We start from the raw sequence: 24,757 nt of genomic DNA on the forward strand, positions 1-24,757 counted from the left end.
AAAAACTCATATACTGCACATTGCCATTGCATAATATATGTAAGTGCAGTACGATAGTATCCTATTCTGAACATAACCAAAGAGTGAGATGAAACAGACCCCTCTTCCTTGCTGTGAGCTCTCACATGCCTCAGTTCCCACAGAGATGTCAACAGCATACGAGAGAGCGCAAGGTTCATTAGGATACGAACAACTGTGTTGTTTTCTATTTTTGACAATCGTAGCATTATGCTTTTATCAGTACAAAAATAATGTCACAGGCACAGATTTGTTGCATTTTTTAAAGGAGTAGATTTGGTATCGGAGAACAGCCAGAACCGGAGACCTTCAGTTAGACACACTGTTGGCTCTGTCCCAAAACCTAGTCAGCTGCCTACATAGACAGCACTTTGAGGCATTGTAAGTGCTACACACTCAAAGCCTGTTCCAAGTATAGGCTGCATGATTATGATCACTTTCTTTTGGCCTATTTTTATGCATGTATCCTTTGTGAAGGCACTCCCAAAACGTGGAACAATCACAAATGCATTTCATTCAATACTGCAATTTATTAAAATGTAAAAAAATATGTAAATACAAATAAAATTGACTATATTACCCAATATTTTTGTGCTACTGTACATACATTACCATTCAAAAGTTACAGGAGTCTGTAAGATTTTTTTTTTTTTTGATGTTTTGAAAGAAGTCTCTTATGCTCACCTGTATTTATTTGATCAAAAATAATAATAAAAAATTACTATTCACAATGCATGTTATATATTTTTATATTTTAACATTTAATTTATTCTTGTGATGACAAAACTGAATTTTCAGCATCATTACTCCAGTCTTCAGCGTCACATGATCCTTCAGAAATCTTTCTAATATGCGGATTTGCTGCTCAAGAAACATTATTATTATTAATGTTAAATATTTTTGTGGAATCCATGATACTTTTTCAGGGTCCTTTGAAGAATAGAATGTATAAATAAATAAAAAAACTATTTAAAGCATTATTGCTAAATGGCCATGGTATTTTAGTATAATTGAGATACAATTATTGTTTTTATGAATATTTTGAATCGGTTTTTATTTTTATATTTCAGTTTTAGTAATTGTTGTTTTTGTATTTTTTATACGTCTGTACAATTTTTATTAATTTATTCAAATGAAAAATGTTGCTTTGGCAATTACCTGCAATAACAGGATATATATATATATATATATATATTTAAAAAAAAGTTAACGTTCAAGTAACCATTTTCATGGTTTTAATTTTAGTTTTAGTTAACTGTAATAACATTGCAGAATAAAAGTATTAATTTGTTTTGCAAATCTTACTGGCCCCAAACTTTTGGAAAGTAGTGTATTATTATTCTTAGTATATTATTGTGCTGTTAGCTTAGAAACAAACACCAAACTGTATTGAAATCAATTGTTAAATCTCCCATGTGCAGCCTAAGAGTTGCTGCTAATTTAGAGTATTCAGATCGGTCTCTTTTGAGGATGTGTTTCAATTAGGTTTCCAGCCTTAGATTTACACAAACTTTACACTAGGTTTTGGAACAGAGTCTCAATATTACCATAACCATAATGAATTCTGTATACATATTTAAAGAGAAAGCACACAGTAAGCAACTATCAGTTTGCATACTTGAAGACATTAGAGAGCGGCAGTGGTTTTGCGACTCTTCAGGTAGGTGGGTGTTTTTCAGTAGCTTTTTGCCCACGCAGAACAGCTCAGTGTTTTGAAATGTTAGACAGGTGTAAGTACCTTCTGTAAGCATTTATTTTATTATGCTGGGATCTTTTAGCTGCTCTATCTCCGTTTGATGTTCATTAATAACGCAGAATATTCTGTATCCAATGGACTGCTAGATTTAGAGGTAGACGGGGAAGTATTGGAAATGCTGGCATCAGCAAAAGGTACGTGATTCTGTCTTGAAATTCATTTTAGATTTATGAAATGCAAAATTGGTGCAACGTTTAGCAGTAACTAACATCTCAAAACCATTTTAACCAAGAGTTCACTCAAATGACTAATATTAGGACTTATGAAAATGACTTATTCGAGTCAATTCTACACAGTTACGTTAAAGAGCTCTGAATGAAATATTTTGTGTCTTTTCTTTTGAAAGTACTTGGTCGAGAATATCCTGTTTTATGTTAAAATAGTGTCCGGACTAGTCTTCTGCCCTTGGCTTTGATTCGTGGAAAGGTTGCGCTGGTTTCGTTGCCAAGAGTCGGAGACCCTGTTGGTGTATTTCCTCCTCTTCTCCTTAACAGGAAGTCAACGCTAGCTGAAGACATGGCATAGAAGACGTTTCCTGTGGGAGGTATTATTAACTCTGTGGAGAGAAAAATGAAAGACAAATAAATACTCAGAAAACCATAAAAAGAAAAGTGGTTCTCTTGAATAATCCGTTTAAATAATTGTAAAAAAAAAAAAATATATATATATATATATATAAATATCTTATATATCTAAATTTATTAATTTAAATTTCAAAAGAACAGCATTTATTAAAAATAGGAATCTTTTGTAACATTATAAAATGTCTTTACTGTCACTTTTGATCAACTTGTGTCTTTGCTGATTAACAATATATTAATTTCACATGTGAATGACAGCTGCCTGTTTTTATACATCAAGTCCATAATGTCACTATGTGCCATCAGAATGCCCAGAATAGTGGTTTTCCCATTTTATGATGGGTTTTCAAAAAACGTACAGCACATTATGACATGAAAAATGTGACATCACCTTTCCCCTCTGGCAGCAGTTGGATCAGCTCGTATTTGGAGGCTTCTTGAGCATTCTGGTTGTGCTTCTCTAATGCAGAACTGATTACAGTGGGTGTTTTATCATTACTGGTGACCTGAGGCAGCACATAAAAGAAAGTATGCATTAGAACAAAGAGCGACTGCATCCATATTAAACAGGAGCTGACATGAAATGCCAAAGATTGTCTGATGTAACACTGGACTGGTGCTGTGAAATACAGGGGTTTCAAAGCCCAAAGTGTAAGCACATTGTGTTTTTTTGTATTTGCTAGACTACCAGAATGCTTCTGTATAAGTTGCCATCATGTAAATCCATCCGTATCCTGACGATTCTCATTTCAGGCCCTGCCTCTGGTTTGTTATTGGTGGGGTTGTTGCCGCAGGAGACAGACCGCCGATGTGATTTGACAGCTGTAGTGGGTGTGGTCAGAACAGAGGGCGTGGCATCATTGGGCGGCGGTGACGAATCAACATCCAGACAGGAAACGGACGGGGATTTCACGTGCTGAAATAGGTAATTATGACAATACTCATAGGAACAGTTCAACAAAAAAAATAAAGTATATCATCTTTATGTGGGTTATTTAGTCTGTTTTGCCCTTAAATCTCTTATTTGCTCACACAAATTCTTAAAGCTCAGACATTCTGCTAAATGTCCACTTTCATATCCCACATAAGACAACCATTTCAAATATATCTTTCTACTTCAAAAATTCTGTTTTATTAAATTTTACTTGCAGTTTCTTTATTATTTGTGAAATTCACAAACAATTTCTGAGTGAAAATTGTTATTAGGCGCATCCTACACCAAAAATTTCATTTTCAACAATTTTCACTCTCAAATTGCTTGTAAATATCATAATTACTAAGAAACCGCAAGTTACACACTGATTAAACTTAAAATTTTAAGTAGAAAGACTTAAATTTTTTACAGTGTACAATCTTAATAATAAATGTATTTAATATTATTGTGATTAATATTAAATGTCTACATTTTAGAATGATAGTCATCAAACCTATGAAATAACATGACGCATCCATTAAAAACATGATTTAAAAAAAAAAATTGTTTATAATAAATCATTGGTTAATATATAATTATCTTTAATTTCAAGCATTTAAGCACAGGCCTTCAGATGGAATTTTTTTTGGATCATGACTAACAAATTCAGTCCAATGTGTAAACACTTTGTGTGAATTTTCATGCAAGAAAAAAGTGTCACATAATAAAAGTGGGGAATGGTTCGATGCGAAAAAGCAGCTTTAAATGCTATAAAGATCCTCAGTGAGCTCTCAAATAATAAATCTCTCAAAGTTGCTGATAACAGCCGGGCTTTTAAAGACCCATTACTGCAATGTAATCAAAATAAAGCTCTTTATTCGCCCTTACCTTGTAAAGCCTGGAGAGCAGGTGATTGACAGGAGACGGGAAGTCAAATATCCCATCAGCATCCATTGTCGTATTCGCCATGGCTGAGAGTGCACTGTAACAAGAGCACAGAGCAATCTTGTCACAAACTGGAGGCTCTTTGCCATGTGCTGCTTATGACATTGATTCTTTCTGAACAGACTGTAACCTAGAATATAAATATAAAATTCCAAACCAGAAGCAACAGTAGCTTTGAAGTCAGACGCTAACTGCAGACGATAAGTGTGTCTTTGTCCTGCTTTAAAACGTCATTTGATTCAGCTCAAGCAGCATTACGGCGCTTAAGAGCTCATGAAAGAAACATCTGTGTGTGCGCTTGTCAAGGACTGAGTCTGATCCTCAGCATAGCCAACAGGAAGATTATTTGAATAGTTGAAAAATTGAGCCCAGGATTCACAAAATAAGAGCAATACATTGCATACTATATTGTTGTGTTTTTCTAAGCTGGTGGGTCGTGACCCAAAAATGTGTTGCAAATGTGTTCAGCAGGGAAAAAAACATTGCCGAATGCAAAAAATAATAACGTAATCATGTTTAGCACATACAATTCTTTCCATTTCTTTGCGTCCAGTCAAACTCTACTGTATTTGTGCAAATTCATCTGTCTCTTGTTAACACTTTTGGACACTAACATGGACAGGTTTGCTGTCCTCATAGGAAATTAATGGGTTACTATGGTAACCAGGATTAGATTTCCCTGATGCTTAAATTACAGCATCAGTATATGAGGTGTTGTTGATTTTAAAATACTTAAAAAAAAAAAAGACCAGTGTTATTGTAGTATTATTTATATACTACTATGGTGTTTTATTAATATTGTAAATAAGCTTTTAGTTTTATACTTTCAGTTTTAATTTGTTAAATTTTACTGTAATGTGTTTTTACATCAGTTCTAGTTTCAGTTTTATTTTTTTATATATTTTATATTAATCCCAATTTGAGTGCTTAAACTAAACGAAAATTAGAGGCGAATTAACTAAAATATTTAGTTTTCAATTAACTTATTTCAATGAATAAAAATGTTTTATAAGTTTTAAAGATAATAACCCTGCCTTAGGACAGTAATGTTCTTACTCTGGACACTGTGTGATGATCACTGTAGGGTTCAGGCCACGGCCAGGGCTCGGCTCACCCGGTGCTTCAATCTGATTGGATAGCTTGTAGCTATTAAAAAACACATGGACATCTTATTATATAGTTAGTCAGTGTGTATCTGAGATGATCAGAATAGAGTAACAGAAACATCACTGACCTTTCCTCGTCGCGCAGAGTAGGTACGCTGTGATACCACTGAACAAACATCTCATCCGTTCTGAAAATGCTGTTTCTACACGAGGACTGAAGGAGGCGAATTTGAGCGATGACTTCAAACTCCTGAAATCAAGAGGATGTGATGTTAATTTTTTTTTAAACAACTTAAAAGAATGAGAATCAAGTATATAATTGCCATAAACTCACCCGTCGTCTTTTGTCGAAGTTGATGAAGCCATTCTGTAAGAGACATTAGATTTTGGTTTACATTACACCCTGCCAATGCAACGCTGACTTAGAGTTTTGTTCTGACACATCTTGATTCTGTCAGATGAGCTTTGACAAACATTGTGAAACCACTGCTATTTTTATACTTCACAGCTGAATGTGCTGATACTGTCTATTGCCACTTTTATTAGTTCTGTTAGTCATGTTTCATGGTGGGCTGTGAACTGAACATCACCTCTAATCGGTCTTTGACTGCAGTGTCCAGCATGGTGAGATCTCTGAGGAAGATGCCCAGGTACGGCACAGTGCCCTGAGCGCACGACTACAAAAGAAAAACAGCTTTCAGATGCATCCAAGATTAGAAAACACTACATCACACCATAAATATGCATTTTTTTTTTATACACACGCACATACTACCAAATTTGGGGGAAGATTCTTTAATGTTTTTGAAAGAAGTCTATCATGCTCACCAAGGCTGCATTTATTTGATCAAATATACAATAAAATATTATCATTGCAGTTTAAATGAGCTGTTTTCTGTTTAAATATATTTTTAATATGTAATTCATCCCTGTGATTCAAAGCTGAATTTCAACATCACTACTCCAGTCTTCAGTGTCGCATGATCCTTCGGAAATCATTCAAATATGCCGATTTACATTATGCTGGGAACCTGTGGTACTTTTTTCAGAATTCTTTGAATAAAAAGTTAAAAAGAACAGCATTTATTCAAAATAGAAACAGTTCAAAAGTTTAGGGTTAGTTTGTTCTTTTAAAAAAATAAAATAAAAATACATACTTTAGCAAGGATGTTAAATTGATGAAAAAAGTGGTAGTAAATTTTAAATTGCAACTTTTCCACAATATGACTTTTATTGATAAGCATGAGATTTCTTTAAAAAAAAATAGTTACAAATCGTACTGATCCCAAACAGTAGTATGTATTATCATCATTTATATTCTATATTAATATAATATATTTCATGTATATTTAAGAATGCTTACCCCTGTGAATCTCCTGTTGTTGATTTTAGTGTCAAGGTTTGAAAATTTGGAAGTCCCCTCCTGTAAAATTAAAGTGTTTTTATTATGGAAAACCTGAATCAACTCTAAGGAAAATATTTAAGTTCCTGCATTGCAATATGTCTAAGTATGATACATTTAAATCTGTCATGTTGTGGAATCTGAATGTGATTTCAGAGCTTCAGTGGAGAGCAAGCATACTTGTATTATGATTTTATGGTTGTTTTTGTCCTTTTTGGACCTTCACAATAGTGCTCACTGTGATCACTAAAGCTTAATTTCTCCCTTTGTGTTCCACAGAAGAAAAAAAAAAAAATCACAGCATAATGACATGAGTAAATGAGATAGATTTTTCATTTTTGGGTGAACTGTTACTTAAAGAACAGCAATAGATAATGAATTACACCACAAGTTTACAGTGTGAGGTTGTGTTTTTGCATGACTGAATATGATTTTACTCAATTCTATTCATGTCATTAGTTCCTGCCTTTAGGCCATGCTGATTTAATGCAGTGCTCTACAGTGATGAAGCACATCCAATGAGAATTTTACACAGAGCCAGAGAACATCGATTGGCCTGATATTTTCCCATCAAAGCATTGCCATGTTCTAATAACATTAGAGAAGGCCCGTGTGAATTGGCTGCTTTGTATCGTAGTGTGACTGACCTCTTTGAGTAGCTCACGGCTCTGGGAGTAGTTGTCTTTCTCTGAGAAGATGTCAGAAAGCTCCTCGTATCTCTTCACAGCTTCTCTGTCGGAGTAGAGGAAAGGACTTTAGGTTATTCTGAACTGCCGTGAAAAATGACGTTACCCTTTCATATATGTTTAATAAAAAACATTGTACGTTAGGCCTATTAATTGTAATGATTTCATTTCCACGGTTATTTAAACAACTAACAAATTATATAGAGAAAGCAAGCAAAGAACACCGTATCAACGGAGCTTTTTGAAACTCCAAATCCGTTAAAAACCACTGCGTTGCAAAATTGCGTCGTTTCGAAGCGCTCCAATCGGATCGTGTATCATGAAACATTTGATTTAGATTGGGACGTCGGAGCGGGTTCGTGGGATGTTTTTATCCCCACTGGGGATAAAAAAATAAAATAAAATAAAAATTCAGCAGAATATCAGACTAATTTCGTCTGATATGCATATTATATTAGTCTTATTTTAAAAAAAATATATCTGTAACTATAATTAATAATTTATAAATATAATAAATTAAATAATTTAAAGATATATATTTATCATCATGTATATTTAGCATTTATTATATAAGCAATATATTTTAACCCATTTTTATATATTTTTGAAACACATTTAAAACATATGAAAATATTTTGTCATTATATTGGAGGAACATCGGTAGGGCAAGTTGTACTGCATCACAAATAAATAGACTTAATATTCCTTAAACGCATCGACGATTAGTTTCCTAGTAAATCCAGACCTGTCTGTCTCCTGCCAGGTCTTTCTCAGTCTGTGGATGGGGTTGCTCTGCAGCGCTGACAGAATGGCGTACAGTGAGGAGAAGTTCTTCCTGCTTCTGCAGGCCTGTTTGGGAAACAAACCACACACTCATGTGAGTCCTATATCCTGATGGAGGACATTATTTACAGTGAAACTGTTCTGACCTCTGCGACGCTGATCCATTTCTCCAGCAGTCTAGCCCTCTGTTGGCTCTTCAGACCCGTGTTCCACAAGCACGAGGCTGTAACGGCATTTGCTAAGCGATTAAACTGCTTGATAGTAGCTCTGACCGACCAGCACGCTCCTTCCTGGCCCTTCTTATCTCTCCGAGACCACAGACACCCCAGACAGTGATAGGGCACCAGCTTCAGAAACAGATCCTTAAGGCAAAATAAAAACATTTCATTTAAGGAACAGGTCCGAGATGTTCACAGACTTTAGAGAGTGAGGTAAACTGTAACTCATTTTACTTTTAGTTTCAAACTAATCTCTGGTGTTTTCTGCAGATGTAATGGTGGCATATGTGAGCGGTATGATCAAACTCACAGTCTCGATCCTGGTCAGCTGCTCTGCGATCACACTGGATGGAAACCCCAGGATGCTGGTGGCATCAAACTCCGAGGTATCAGGAGGAGATATCATGCCTTTGGTAGGATCTGTAAGCGATCAATACATCAGTATGGAAAAATGGACAATAAGCGCTGCTAAAAAAAAAAAAAAGTAGGGTGTTTAAGAAATTAACACTTTTATTCAGCAAAGATTCATTAAATTGATCAAAAGTTACAGAAAAGAATTTACATTGTTACAAAAGATTTCTATTTTAAATAAATGTGGTTTATTTGAACCTTCTGTTCATCAAAGCATCCTGAAAATATGACTTATCACAAAAATATTATGCCGTACAACTGTTTTCAACATGTTTCTTGAGCAAATCAGCATATTAGTATGATTTCTGAAGGATCATGTGACACTGAAGACTGGAGTAATGATGCTGAAAATTCAGCTTTGCATTACAAATTAAATTTTTGAAAATGCATTAAAATAGAGAGCTACTTTAAATTGCAATAATATTTGTGACCCTGTCATACCAGTCATAAGTGTCAAGTTTTTGAAATTGAGATTTATACATCATCTGGAAGCTGAATAAATAAGCTCTCTGTTGATGGTTTGTTAGGATAGAACCGAGATCCTCGTATATGTATAATATTTTTATTTAATAATATTTGTAATATTGTAATATAATACTTGGTTGAGATACAACTATTTGAAAATCTGAAATCTGAGGGTGCAAAACAAATTAAATATTGAGAAAATGGCCTTTAAAAGTTGTTTAGTTCTTAGCCATGCATATTGCAAATCAAAAATTAAGTTGATATATTTACAGTAGGAAATTTATAAAATATCTTCATGGAACATGATCTTTACTTAATAGCCTAATGATTTTTGGCATAAAAGAAATCGATAATTTTGACCGATACAATATATTGTTGGCTATTGCTACAAATATAGCTGTGCTACTTATGACTGGTTGTGTGCTCCAGGGTCACATTTTATAATATTATATAGATATTATTATTGATTTAATAAATGCAGCTTTGGTGAGCATACAAGACCTCTTTCAAAAACATTAAAAGAATCTTGCAGACCCCAAACTTGTGAACGCTAGTTTAGATAAAACTTACAGCTTTTAAAAATCATTTTATAGTGCAATTTCTAGCCATTTAAAAATATTGCTATTAACTACAGAAATTTCTATGACTTTGTAATATTGCACTAATTTTCATGACTTTTCAATTACAATTTTCAGGTTTTGATCATTTGATCCTGCAATTGTGGCATAAACAAAGGTCAGTAGGAAAAGCTCAGAGACTTCAGAGGAAATTAGCATTTTTTTTTTTCTGTATTTCAGAACTTCATGTAGTTATATTCCTCCAACCAAAATGCATTGAGGCACAAATCCATGTTCTTGTGATAGGCGGGACAGGTGGTTGTACAGAGAAACTGATAGAATAACCTGCACTGAAGTCACAAATGTACAAAAAACTGAAATATGTTCTTTGTCAAAGGGACAAACAGCCTGACCTGAGAGCGAGCCGGACAGCAGGGCTTTCTCACTCAGCTCCTCAGCGATCTTCAGTAGTCGGCCTTTGATTTCTGCACCCGAGGTGTCTGTGGGAAGCAGGTGGGCCAGGCGCAGCAGGCAGGAGGGATCGTTCAAAGAGCGGAAATCCTCAGGATAGTCACTCAGCCATGTGCTGAACACCGTACATACTGCCCTGAACACAGCAAATGTGAATAAACACCCCACAATGCAGTTTAAAAGACATAACCGGCAATTAATAACTTCTGTTTATAGCTTGTTGTGCATCTATAGTAGTACATACTTGTTGAACATCTGATAAGTGTTACTATTGCTCTCCCCAGGAGGATTTCCCAACCTAGAAAAGAGTTCATATTGAAATCAGGTGTTCATTTACCGTAATGTCAGTTAGTATTGCAAATAATTACCAAATTTTATTAGCATTAATTTGATATTATTGCAAATATATATAAATTATAAACATTTGCATATATGTGTGTGGATAGATGGACAGATAGCTTTGTTTTATGCAATTCACTGAAACAGAAATAAGCTGCTTTACAGAAATCAATAATTTACAAAATCTAGTTATGCTTAATTTTTAATTAATGTTTTTAGTATTGCATTTACAAAATAAGTCTTGCAAGAAGTCACAAAACAAGAAAGGACCATGCAACTAATCTTCATTTTATGCTTATATGTTGCTGAATTTGAGATCACCAACAAAATCATTGCAAAGGTGTCATCGGTATTTGATATCTGAAAGACAATGTCTTTATTACTTTACATGCACTGTACCTGTCAATCAGGATGTCCAGCACTCTCTGGGTGGAGGTGAAGGAGCGATAGGTGGAGAGGAAGATGGAGATGAAGGAGGAGTCCCTCATGGAGAGGGAATGAAGGAGATGGAGGACCAGCTTTTCTTCTGTCCCTGCTTTGACGTGCTGAGAGCGAGATGCTGTGGTCTGGGAAGAGACGGGTGAAGATGTCAAGACAAGAACTTCTGGAACACACATTATTACTTGTGAAGATGGGGCTCACCTGCGGGCCGGCGGGGGAACTGTGCCCTTGTTTTACCACCACAGTATAGATGATACCGTCTTCCTTCATTTCGGACACAGTGGACTGAAGAAGAGAGAGATCAGAGTAAGTAAGCAGTCATTTTGTGGATTTTTCTCAAAGAGCTTTTCAGTGTTATTACAAGCTCACTAGGTTAGGGGCCTTGCTCTTTGTCACAATAACTAAACCTCATTGCCTGTTCCCTGTGGAAATCATTTGTCTTACACTGAACAAAATGATAAATGCAGCACTTTTGTTTTTGCCCCCATTTTTCATGAGCTGAACTCAAAGATCTAAGACTTTTTCTATGTACACAAAAGGCCTATTTCTCTCAAATATTGTTCACAAATCTGTCTAAATCTGTGTTAGTGAGCACTTCTCCTTTGCCGAGTAATCCATCCACCTCACAGGTGTGGCATAACAACATGCTGATTAGACACCATGATTATTGCACAGGCGTGCCTTAGGCTGGCCACAATAAAAGGCCACTCTAAAATGTGCAGTTTTACTGCATTGGGGGTCCGGGGGGGGAGGGGGTCTTAAAACCAGTCAGTATCTGGTGTGACCGCCATTCAGATTTGTGAACAATATTTGAGAGAAATAGGCCTTTTGTGTACATAGAAAATGTCTTAGATCTTTGTTTTTGCCCCCATTTTTCATGAGCTGAACCCAAAAGTGTTGCGTTTATAATTTTGTTCAGTGTAGATCATAATGTCTGCTTCAGTGTATTTTGGCCAAGACTCACCCACTTCACTAACATGAGAACATGCTCGCACGCAGATTTCTTTTGCTCTCGCACAAAACCTGACGCGCGCTCTCGGATATACGCTGCTCTCGCGCAGAGAGAGTGCGCGCACTTAAAACGCGTCTCTCCTCTCGCTCAAATGTGCGTGTGCGCACATCTCTCCGTGCTCTTGCACTAGATATTAATCTAGATATTAATTATTTTCACACCTGGATTAAACGTCAAAAGTTAAACCAATCAGATTTTTTCTATGACTGACCGGATGAAAATACTAGATTTACGTGAAGAGGGAACTGAAATCCTGGAATTTCTCTACAATTTAATAATTTAGTCATATCAAATGTATATTAGAAATTGCTAGGAATCGGGTGCTTGGATGATTTATAAAAAATAAATAAAATAAAACTAGTTTGTCTAATCGTTTGGTCAAACCCCACGGAGCGATTTATCTATTCTAAACAAACAAAAAAAGTATATGATTCTTAAAGTTCATGTGGCCATACATGTATTGTGTACTTGGGATGAAATATATATATATATAACTTTATCCTAATGATCTGAGTGGTCTGCAGGGCTTAGAGTCAGTTAGAAATACTAAGGGTTCACACAAAACAAGGGGAGTCCGCTTTTAGCTATTATACACTCGCAGTTGGAACCAGCTTCCAGAAGAGATCAGATGTGATAAATCATTAGCCACATTTAAATCCAGACTCGAAACTCATCTGTTTAGCTGTGCATTTGTTGAATGAGCACTGTGCTACGTCCGAACTAATTGCACTGTATTTTATGTATAATCATTTTCTACTCTTAACGGTTTTAAATTCATTTTAAATTAATTTTTATATTATTTTTTAATTATGTTTTTATTGTTGTGATTATTTTTTTTTATGACTTTCACTTCCTTTTATGCAAAGCAATTTTGAAATACCACTGTGCATGAAATGTGCTATATAAATAAACTTGCCTTGCCTAAGCAGCACAACATGGCCTCGCCCCCTTTGCTGCATGTTCCCGTGGGTGGGGTTTATCTGGGTTCGTGACGTAACGGGCCCAGGAAGTAGCTCGTTGTAGTCCCTACGAGCTGTTTTTGTAGGCATTAAACTACCAGAATTTTAAAAGATGATATCTCCGTTTGCATTGAACTTTCAGCTTCGTTACTTTGCAGATATTGTTTATGCTCAAACAGCAACATTACAAACTAACTAACGTTAAAAAAAGTGAAAAATTGCAATCAACCACCCCTTTAACAAAAATATTACTGACTCCAAAATTTTAAATAGTGGAACTCAAACTAAAATGTTCTTTCACAATATTTTTTCAATCTAAAAATCTGGCAACCTAGCCTGGCAAACTTTCAAATCTCTGATAAGTTCTGCCTTAAAATGCACTCATTATATCAAATGGGCAGCCTAAATAAACATAATTGTGTTTCCAGGAGGACTAGTGCACCTTGGCTGCTGGATTATATCACATAAATGCTAGCCAATCAAATCGGAACAGCTGATTCTCAGACAGTGTTTGCCAGTTTGTGTGCAATATGCATCAGAAGGTATGTGGACATTCTGAACATCTGAGACTATACCATCATTGGATTTCAGTTTTCAGCCATTATACCACAAAACACATTAAGAATATAATTTGATGCTGCAGTTGACACAGGCGGTTTAAAAGCAGCATTTCTGTTGGCAGAAAAAGATCCAGTCTTACCAGGTCCAGTGGACAGTACCATGTGGTCTTCATCGGGGACGGCTCCCTCTAAAAGAACAGACAAAAATAAAAAAAAGTAAGTGCATCATATATTTCCAATGTAAACACCGCTTAGACTGAAGATGCATATGCAAATATTAATAACTTGAATTAAACAATTACAAGTGTGAAAAACTACCATTTTCCAAAAGGTTTCTGGAACACTCCCCATGTTGCCATTGGTTGGACAAACGCATAGTCCCGCACCAAACTCACGCTATTGGTTGAGCTGGTCAGGATGCACTTTGATTGGGAACCTTAAAGTTGACCTTTCCCTCAAAATGGCTAAATATCACCTCGATTATTAAACTTTGCCATTAGCTACAGCTAAATCTCCACTTTATATCCTAACAGTGGCTTCATTTAAAGCAAGGTCAGATTGCACAATGGCAGCATTTAAAGCCTAAACTCCGTGATGAGGCATCACATTTACATGTTATCTCCAACAAATCTTAACGCATGATGGAAATTGCCTCATTCAACCTTCTGTTTCAATTTACAGCGTTTAAACTGACGTATGCATTAGAATGTTTTTGATATACTCAACACATCTGACATATATGAGATATATATGAGACAACAGGCCAAAAACAAACCCAGTGACACGGTTATGAGTAACCGTCTGAAATGTCCAAATGCTTTCCAGCAGAATGATACACATCGATCACTTATTAAGATCAGTGTTTAAATTTGAACACAAATGTCAGATATTTACTTAAAAAGCTGCTAGTTTGTCGGAGCAGGAAATGCTAAATTGTTATAAAGCACACAAGATACTTCATAATAATAATCCAAGTCTTGAGAAAAGCCATAACACAAAGCAAACCAAAACATTCATTACCTCAGTTGCAGTTCATTTGCTTGAAATCATTCAATGTTGTGTGTGCCGTAAATTGAAAAACAACAAGGAAAAACACTACCTTCAACTCAGCGAGTCCAGACAGGCAGAGATCTGCCAACTTCCTGGAAATCCTTAGAGTTTGCCAGAGAACTCCATCTCCTTCAGGCCTTTTCATCTGCTCGATGTAATCTATTTTTCTTTCTGCTGCTTACAGAGAGTGTTGATTTCATTCAGCGAGACTCTTAGTCTATCTGTCTTCCCCGCTCAAATCTCACTCTCTCTGTTATGGAGCAGTGCAAACACACCTGAGTTTGTCACTAGGCCAACCCCCTCCATACACACACACACACGCATACGTCACAAGGGCACTCCTGTTACAGACTCGCACATAATCTCTCTCTTCCTCCATTCATTTATGGGTGAATCTCACAAAACCTCCAGCTCATATTTCACCCCCAAATTAAAAATAATAATAATAATAATAATAATAAAACAATGGTAATTCAAAGTGCTTTACATAAAAGGAATTAAAATAAATCACAACAATAAAAACAAGGAATTTAAAAACTTAAAATGATTTAAAACAGTTAAGAATAGAAAATGACATATACATAATAAAAATGCAGAAATTCTAAAAATAGCCTAATTTGGGGGCGAAATATGACTCATATCCAAATATACTTATATTCAAAATATTAAAAAATACCAATATAATGCAATATTACTTATATTATACTATTTATCTATATTTATCTATATTATAATGTCCGTGTTTTCAGTAAAAATGTCCAAAAAAAAAAAAAAACTTAACGGACCTTAAAATGGGTTTACTTTTCTTTACATATATTCTGGGAAAGTATGACTGGGGGAAAGTATGACTGAAAAAAAAAAAAATCTGAAATCTTCAAAAAAAAACAAAAAAAACATACACACACATATATAGATATATAGAGATAATTAGATTTATTTTGATCTTTGAAAAATGTTTAATTTCTTCAGTCATATTTTAATCGGGGGGGGGGGGGGGTGTATGGCTGAAAAAATTATATTTTTTTATATTTGTATTTAAAATTTTGTATTTGTATTTAAGCGATAAGTATCGCTTTTTATTTTTGTTTTTTCATTTATATGTTTATTATTGAAAAGTTGTTATATGCATGTCAATTTTATTTAATTTCTTTATTTTCTTAAATATGTGGGTATATAGTATTTATAGAGTTGTAACTTAGTTTTAGTTACTTTTTCTTATTTGTAAGTCGCTTTGGACAAAAGCATCTGCTAAATGACAAATGTAAAGTAAAGTAAGTAAAAAAAAAAAAATAGGCTTAATTTTTAATGCATATGCACATATTGATTCTTATTTTAACTTTGTGGGAAAATATGACCGAAAACAAGTAAAAAAAAAAAAAAAAAAAAATTGTAATTAATAAATATATAAACAATGGTCCCAAAAATAGGCCTCCTTTTCTTTATGCACAGTATTTATTTTGATTTGGGTTAAAATATGACTTTGACAGGTTCACATAAGCCTTACATGTGTAGACTAATGCTGCTTAACCTGTTTGGTGAAGTTTAATGTAATGAATGAAACAGGAGTATATAAATACACATGAATGTATCGGCTTCAGATTTCAAGAACGGCAGCCTTCCCGTCATATCTACTGCTCAACAAGTCTGCATGTAAAACAACCATTTTATGGTTGATATTAAGAGATCTTCTTTAAACAGCAATGCATGACATTACAAATGACTGCTAATAAAACACGAGGCAACACCTGTTTATCTAAAAGGGATACTCAACCGAAAGCACATATTGACACAGAGATGCCGTGCAGGTGCTGGCTTTTGGTTACACTTCATGCAGTCCCGAGAGCGATGAGCATTAACCGTGCTGATTACAACCTATTCTCTGTGCTGGAGTGTTGTTTTTATATAACGAAACAGACAAATTCCATGTTTTAGAAAAGTAAAAATAGCTGGTGAACTACAGACATGAAGTTATATTACTCTAAATTGAACAAACTTGGCTGAAAAAAAAAAAACAATCATTGAGGTCTGGCTTTCCTACTGGGGAACCTTTTTTCTTTTTCTTGTATAAATGCCACTTCAGCCATATGCACTTGGAGCACCGTCTCATTTGAAAATAAATGTAATACATCAGTTGTAGATTTTTCTGACGAAAAAGTGATAATAGGCATTCTGGGTGGTTTCTGGGCTGCAGCATAGCAACACCTTGGCAACCACTAAGACAGCCTAACAACACACTTGAATCAATCAGAATCTGGTGGTTGCCAATATGGTACTTTGCAGTTTCCATGTTTTTAAACAGTTTTAGTCTGTTGCTAAGCAGTTGCTATGTGTTCCGAGTGGTTTCTAGCATGTTGCCAAAGGTATAATGTTTTAAGTACGGTGTTGCTAAGCAGTTGCTAGAGTGTTCTAGTGTTTTCCAGCATGTTGCTATGCAGATTGATATGCATTTTGGGTTGCCAAGGTGTTGCTATGTAGTTGCTGGGGTTTTAAATCGTATGTTGCAATGCAGTTGCTAGAGTGTTCTGAGTGGTTTCTACAATGGTATGCATTCTGGGTGGTTACCAAGGTGTTGCTATACAGTTCCTAGGATTCTTTAAATAGTATGTTGCTATGCAGTTGCTAGGATGTTTTAAAAAGTTTGTTGCCAAGCAGTTGCTAGGGTGTTTTAAAAAGTTTGTTGCTAAGCAGTTTCTGGAGTGTTATGAGTGGTTTCTAGCATGTTGTATAGATATTGGGTGGTTGCCAATGTGTTGCTAAGCAGTTGCTAGTGTGTTGTAAATAGTTTCTAGCATGTTGCTATAAAGATTGCTATGCATTCTGGGTGGTTTCTGGGTTGTAGCATAGCAACACCTTGGCAACCACTCAGAATGCACAGCAGCATGCTAAAAATCACCCAGAATCTGTTGGTTGGAAATGTAGTTTCTGTGCGTTTTAAATAGTGTGTAGCTAAACAGTTTCTGTGTTGTGAATGTTTTTTTTTTTTAGTTGTTGAGAGTTCTGTGTGCTTTAGGTGCTCACCATTCATAAATGGAATAAATATAAAAAAATTTTTTTACCTTAACAGCTCATAATGCAGACGCTTTTTCACTAGCTGTTAATATCACGTTGTGAAATTCATGTTGCGAAATTCACACCCTTGAGTATGTTTGGAAACTTTGAGTTTTAACTTTAGGTTAAACCAGCTGTGAGTTTCCATGGCTTTTCTCGGCCAGCAGGAAGTGCATAATAAGTGTGGACAAACACAGGAAACAGGACATGCTGTCATGTCATGCTGCCCTTCCTCCCTCCACACGCTCTTACTCTGTCAAACGCTTTGAACCGCTGTATTCACTAGCGTTCGCCTCGGGGGAGGGGAACAAGAAAACCTCTATAGAATTTCCCAAGACAATTTCAGCTGCTCTGTGTGTTTACCATCCTCTCTGCCCTTAGTAGGGGAGATTGGGGGCAACTGTAACACAAGGCAGTTGTAAACAAACAACATTTTTCAGTCTCAAACAGGCTAGACTAATGACACTTATACAGACCATGATCAAGATTAAGTTATGAATACAGGACTTTGATTGCTGAGTGGTCAGGGGCAATTACTACATTACATGATTGAACTGGCTTCAGATTTGGCAGCCTTCCCATCAAATCTACTGCTCAACAACGTTGCATGTAAAACAACCATCATTTTATAGCATGACATGACACCTGCTAATAAGACACGAGGCAACACAATTGTGACTTTTGATTCTTTACAATATGCAATTAACACTTCTTTAAAAATATAAAGCTAAAGATAGAATTTATGAGCTAGTCAGATTATTTTAGTTATTTAGCGTTCAATTCATTATAATATTGGTGCTGCTTAAATACTTTGGCTTTAAACACATTGCTGAAATGGAAAGAATGAGTACCATATGGAGGAGAAAAACGTTCATGAATAAGTTATTTTAAAACAATAATATTATAATTATAATGACTGTTTTTGAAATCTATATTATTTGATTTATATAATTTTTGTGTTGCTTCCAACCATTCAGGTTTACACATTTTATATATATATATATATATATATATATATATATATATATATATATATAAACAAATACGATTTCTGAAGGAATTGGATTTTACTTTGATATTCTGTTAAAGAAATTCAATTAAAGTTTTAGAAAATTTGTTGTTTATTTGGTACTTTTTATTATTATTTTTAAAAAATATATTTATATAGTTTACTAAGTTATTATAGTTATTTTAGTTCTTCAACAAATAAAAATTTGAAATATTGAAAAATTAAGTTTAATATTTAATTTTATTTTACTTAAAATGATTTTTTTTTCCAAGTATTAATTTTTTTTAATGGTTTTATTTAATGATGATAATCCTGAATAGAAAGGCCAATTTAAAAATGTAATGCTTTTTTTCCACAGTATTACTGCTTTAATTGATTTTTGATCAAATAAATGCAGCCTTAGTGAGCATAAGAGACTTATTGACCCCAAACTGGTTGTGAATGTTTCTTATACCAAAAGATGGCAGGCATATTTAGGAAAATGTAAAAAAAAAAAAAAAAAAAAAGTCACAATGTTCTCCCCTGCTAATACAGCTGCCTCCCAAGCATTAAAAACCTTATACGTCCCTTCTCACAAAAACGCATCATAAATACACCACAGGGGAGTTATTTACAGAGGCCTTCTCTATGAATGCCTCGTATCGCTCTCTTTTATCTCTCTTCTTGTGTTCTCATCCATTGCCGCATCGACCAACTTTTCCTCTTTCTCTGCCAGTGGAAATCACACCGTGACCGCGTGAATGCTCGCCACTGACGATCTCAATGGAGCTTAATGGAAATCAGTCAATCATTTCTGCCCTGTTGTGGAGAGGTTTAGTCGATGCATTTTCCTGCAGCCGATTCAGTGACACACGGCGCTGCATGTGGCCCACGGTGCACCATTCAGGGGACATAATGAGCACTAGACAAACTGGGTCAGCTGAGGTTGTTTTTAGCTAAACAATTATCTACCTCCACCCTCCTCCCCCTCTCTTTTTACGTTACACCCAGATACACACACAAAGAAGTTGCACTGCGATGACTGCAAACACATTTTGACCTCCCCATATGCATCCTGCCACTGTCATTAAAGAATCAAGAGAGGGCCGGATCTAGTTTCATCCTGTTGAATCTTCTCTGGCCTTGCTTTTGTGTCATCTGAGCAAGTCCCGACAAAAGAGCCAGTGTGTTTCATACTGGACTCTTGCATTATTTACCAAAGAGCTGTGAGCTGGTCATGTGACCCGAACAGGAGGGAAGTTACTACAGTGAACTGCATGAGACAGCAAGGCTTCTGTTTTTAGACCGGGAAGCCCGAGTGTTGAATGAGTCTAACCTTGGTGGAGCAACTTCAAGTCAATACTCAGGATGTTGTGACAAGATAGAAGAGCGGGGCCGTGACCAGCATAGACACACACACACACACACACACACACGCTCAATATTCAGATTAGTCGTTGATCAATATGGGTTTTTTCTACAACGGATTCTTAATTTTCTCAATTTGGCTCACTCCAATACAAGTCAATACTAAAATTAAATGTATCTTTTTTTAAATATAGTTATATACATATAGTATTTTCTTTTTTATTCTTATTATTGTTTTGGAAAAGCATGCTACAAAAATTGTATGTGCCATATATATATATATATATATATATATATGTGTGTGTGTGTGTGTTTATATAAATGTCATATTACATTTACTATTAATATTGTTTTATTCTTTTTTTAATTTGAGGTTTTATTTATTTTAGTTTATATATACATCCATGAAAATATGGTGCAAAAACTATTTTGGTAAACCATTCTTTATTTGCTAGCAAATTTCACAATTAATTACAAAAGAAACTGCAAGCAGCACATTAAATCACATTCTGAAACATTATATAGTAATATATATTATTAAATTATTATTATTTAATATATATATATATATATATATATATATACACACACACACACACACATAATTAAATATAGAAATATATACATGTAATATAATATAGTTTATTATTTGTGCCATTATTTTACTTAGAAATATAAATTATAAATATAATATATATTATAGAATTATATATATATATATATATATATATATATATATATATATATATATATATATAATATAATAACAAATATAATTTATAATTTAATCTATAATTTATATTTTTTAAGACTTGTACACTTTATATGTGAGGAATTCTTGAGTAGAACACACCATTATTTTAATTAATAATTATATTGCTCATATGCATATATATGGGTAGTTGACATATCAATGTGTCCTATGGTGCGATGGAAAAAATGTTAAAAATAAAAAAACTCTAACATTGAAGATAAACCTCTCTCATGCTATTTGTAACGGAGATACATTTTCCTAATGTTATTTGTATGTTAAGTTTTTTGGGGGGTTTTTCCTACCTTTTTGCCATGTCATAGCTTATTAGTTTTTGCTTTGGTATCGTATAGCAATTAGTATTACAATTTGTTATATTTCACTAGTGTTGGTATTGTGACAACCACAATTATTTAAAAATTAGGTATAATAAGTGGTTGTGCTTCATTGAAGGCTCCTTTAATTTGAAGGAAACACTTATATCTGTAAGCTGATGACGTGTAATCTCAAAGCCTCCTGCAGCAGCTGACAGTCTATAAACACAGATCATGAGAATACCAGGTGGGGTCAAACAGCAGCACACGAGGGCTTTGCCTCAGGCTGATAAGAAGCTCACCACCCATAGAAGAACTAAAACAAAACGGTTCTTGCTAAAATAAACAAAGCAGGTCAGTCACTGAGCACCAGATGAGTGGATTTCAATTTTATGAACTTTCAGCTTGGCCTCTTTATATCTAACAATCGTTAGTTGTGTAATAGACCCTCTTTAAAGTAACATTTGCAGCTTGTTACCCTCTCCTTGAGTCACACTGAAAGCCCTTGCAGCTTTTATGAGAACTCAGCAACAGCAGCTTCAGTTTCCTTATGATTAAATGTCTCATGAGGATGAGGCCTATGTCACTTCACATCAAACTCTGGGTGAAAGGGTCACAACTCTGAATATCCCGTTTCAAGTTTTAATCCACAAGTGAAAGCTGATCCAACACAAAACACCACAGCATTCGGTGAGACAGAAACATGTATGATATGTGTGCTCTTATCTTAGCCACAGAAACCCACTATAGCAGGGCTGTCCAAACTCGGTCCTGGAGGACCGGTGTCCTGCAAAGTTTAGCTCCAACCCTAATTAAACACACCTGAAGCAGCTAATCAAGCTCTTACTAGGCATACTAGAAACTTCCATGCTGGTGTGTTGAGGCAAGTTGGAGCTAAACTCTGCAGGACACCGGCCCTCCAGGACCGAGTTTGGACAGCCCTGCACTATAGGGTGAGCAAGCAACTCAATGAACAAGCCCTGATCCAAGAAATATTTTCCTAAATTACTCTTTGGTTGAAATTAAGTTATATTTAGCAGTATTCATGTCATAATCAGGTTTAACCAGGACTTGCCCCTGAAAGTCACAATAATGTAATAAATATAATATAATATAATATAATAAATAACTAGTAATTTTTTACACCCAAATTTACAAAAAAAAAGTGGCAGTGTTATTTTAGTATCACTGATTGGTTTTGTTTTCAAATTTAATTTTAAAGTTTTAGTAAATTTGTTGTGTTTTTATCATTTTTATTTAAGTTTACATGTCTATAGTTTTTAAATTTGAGTTTGTAATTTCTTAATTTTAGATTATTTTGTGTTAGTTCTTTTAGTACTTCAGCTTTAAATGAAAATAAGAAATGCTGCCTTGGCAACTATCTGAAATCAAATAAGTTTGCTTTTTTATATTTTATTTTAAGTTATTTTTCTTCAAGTTATGGAACCTTTTTATGGTTTTAGTTAACAATAACAACCCTATAATAAATAACTTCTTGTGGATTTTTACAGATGCCTTTTTATCTAGTACTGATTTGTTTTTAAGAACGACTACTGACTTTTATATGGTTAGAAAAAGGGGTAAAATATACTGAAAACTTCATAGCAAGATTTTTTTTTTTTTAAATAAAAAAAAATCTTATGCTCACCAAGGCTGCAGTTATTTGATCTCAAACAATAAAAACAGCAATATTGTGAAATATTACTACAATTTAAAACAACTGTTTTCTATTTGAATATTTAAAAATATAATTTATTCCTGTGATACAAAGTTGAATTTTCAGCATCATTACTCCAGTCTTCATTGGCAGTCGTGGCCTAATGGATAGAGAGTTGGACTTGTAACCCGAAGGTTGTGGGTTTGAGTCTCAGGTCCGGCAGGGATTGTAGGTGGGGGAGTGAATAACCAACACTCTCTCCACCCTCAATACCACGAATGAGGTGAGACCCTTAAGCAAGGCACCAAACCCCCAACTACTCCCCGGGCGCCGCAGCATTGGATGCCCATTGCTCCGGATGTATGTTCATTGGTACACTTGGATGGGTTCAATGCAGAGCACAAATTCTGAGTATGGGTCACCATACTTGGCCACACACCACTTCCCTTTCCCCCAGTGTTACATGATCCTTCAGAAATAATTCTAATAGACTTATTATTATCAATGTTGAAAGTTGTTCTGATTTTTGGAAACCATTGTACAATATAATGCTGAATAAAAAAACATACCCCAAGGAGTAAATCATGACATGATCGTCCTCTTACCTGTGTGTGATCCGCCTCCCTGATTTCATTCTCCTTCCACAGCTGATCCTTATGGCCGTCCACCTCTGGCTGTAGGGGTCGGTATCCGATGAGGGGCACCTCTCTCGGCCCCACTCCCGGCAGCTCTACTCCAGAGGTCTTCATACTTCGAGGGAGCATGATGGTGCTTCTGGCCAGAAACAAACCAAAACACAGGTCACTGGAGAGGAACAGGCAGCTCTACGCCTGGTAGATCATTTGTTTTCATCATTTACATTTCTCTTTGCCAAGAGACAACTTTGAATTTGAATTTCAGGCCCCTCCCTCGCTTTTTCCCCTGTCCCTCACTGGTATTTATATTAGCCTGCAGATAGAGATCTCTTTCAGGAAGAGAAGGATGGAAAGAGAGCAGCTCACCATCAAAACTCAGTGCCATTGTCACAAACAGCAACAACCAAGAAGTGTAAGTTCATAAAAGCTCTGAATGAGGTCAAACCTTGCAGGAAAATAAAGCTTCCTTTCATCTAACCCTGCCTAAAGCACTCAGCCTAACAGTGTTCTTTTCAATGTACTGAATCTTAATAGGAACGTAGGCTATCAAACGACAAAACGTCATACAATGTCATTTTAATGCCCAGCAATATCTAAAATAGGCTACGTTATGTACAGGACGCGCACGCTTTTATTAATGACTTTTCTCTATGAACTTACAGTTTGCTTATCCTATGACATTCTCTCTTAACGTCTCGCGTTAGAAGACAAACGTTCGCGTTCATTCACACCCAAACTAAGCCCAGAAATACCTGTTAGAAGAGCAGTATCGCGTCCATCCGCCCCTGCGTGCGGGTTCCTCGGAAGTCAGAGTTTCTGTCCCTCCATATCTCTTTCCTCCTGCTTCGCCCGTCAGCGCTTATCGGCGCGATGAAGGCGGCGAGCTGAGAGTGTTGGTGAGGTCTGCGCTGGTGACGCGCCTTGGGCGCAGTTCCTGCTGTCGCTGCAGCGCGTGGTCATTGGCTGGACGCGCTGATGAAGAGCGGCGCCCGGTAAATTCAGAACAGCAAGAGCACCGGACGCGTCGCGACACAAAAAGATCGCTCTCGTAAAACGTAAACGAAGCAGCTTTGAGGCTATTGGAAGCGCTCGATGCAACGCGGACTTCTCGTTTCTATTTTTGCGTATTGCGCGGCTACTAAACTTCATGTTTATTGATTTATTTTGTTTATTGCACTTCTGTAGCCACTTCTCCCCATCTCGAATAAAATAATGTTATTCATTTGTTATTCTTTCTATTACTGTTTCACGAGTTCACACTTGCATATAATTAGCTAGAGTATGGTAATGCGTATTTAGGGTTGAGCTTACTTTGATAGGGAA

The 24,757-nt window shown here is 35.5% G+C and overlaps 1 protein-coding gene across 2 annotated transcripts; it reads right to left on the reverse strand.

The window, feature by feature from the left end:
- Positions 1-1,267: 1,267 nt before the first annotated feature.
- Positions 1,268-24,399, reverse strand: LOC306878500 (ral guanine nucleotide dissociation stimulator-like 2). Of its 2 annotated transcripts, XM_079430932.1 has the most exons (20): positions 24,187-24,399; positions 23,405-23,573; positions 13,764-13,811; positions 11,294-11,377; positions 11,051-11,217; positions 10,557-10,610; positions 10,255-10,448; positions 8,719-8,828; positions 8,337-8,552; positions 8,153-8,256; positions 7,369-7,453; positions 6,683-6,742; positions 5,910-5,996; positions 5,654-5,686; positions 5,448-5,569; positions 5,270-5,359; positions 4,157-4,250; positions 3,044-3,271; positions 2,747-2,861; positions 1,268-2,330 (listed from the first exon to the last, which is right to left on the reverse strand). In XM_079430932.1, exons 2-20 carry the CDS (start codon positions 23,561-23,563, stop codon positions 2,149-2,151), a joined length of 2,232 nt encoding a protein of 743 aa, XP_079287058.1. In that variant the 5' UTR covers positions 23,564-23,573; positions 24,187-24,399; the 3' UTR covers positions 1,268-2,148. The 2 variants fall into 2 exon arrangements, with proteins under 2 accessions (XP_079287058.1, XP_079287059.1); XM_079430933.1 differs by lacking the exons at positions 23,405-23,573; positions 24,187-24,399 and adding an exon at positions 14,723-14,953.
- Between the last annotated feature and the right edge of the window lie 358 nt (positions 24,400-24,757).

This window comes from Barbus barbus (genome assembly GCF_936440315.1).
Source record: "Barbus barbus genome assembly, chromosome: 12".
NCBI lineage: Eukaryota > Metazoa > Chordata > Actinopteri > Cypriniformes > Cyprinidae > Barbus > Barbus barbus.

Bases quoted from the DNA above. Each gene is read 5' to 3' on its own strand.
- LOC306878500 (XM_079430932.1), bottom strand. From the start codon at position 23,563: ATGCTCCCTCGAAGTATGAAGACCTCTGGAGTAGAGCTGCCGGGAGTG. The intron at 8,829-10,254 runs GTCAGGCTGTTT...GATCGCTTACAG, and splicing joins GCTGTCCGGCTCGCTCTCAG to ATCCTACCAAAGGCATGATA. The intron at 6,743-7,368 runs GTCAGTCACACT...TTAATTTTACAG, and splicing joins GCCGTGAGCTACTCAAAGAG to GAGGGGACTTCCAAATTTTC.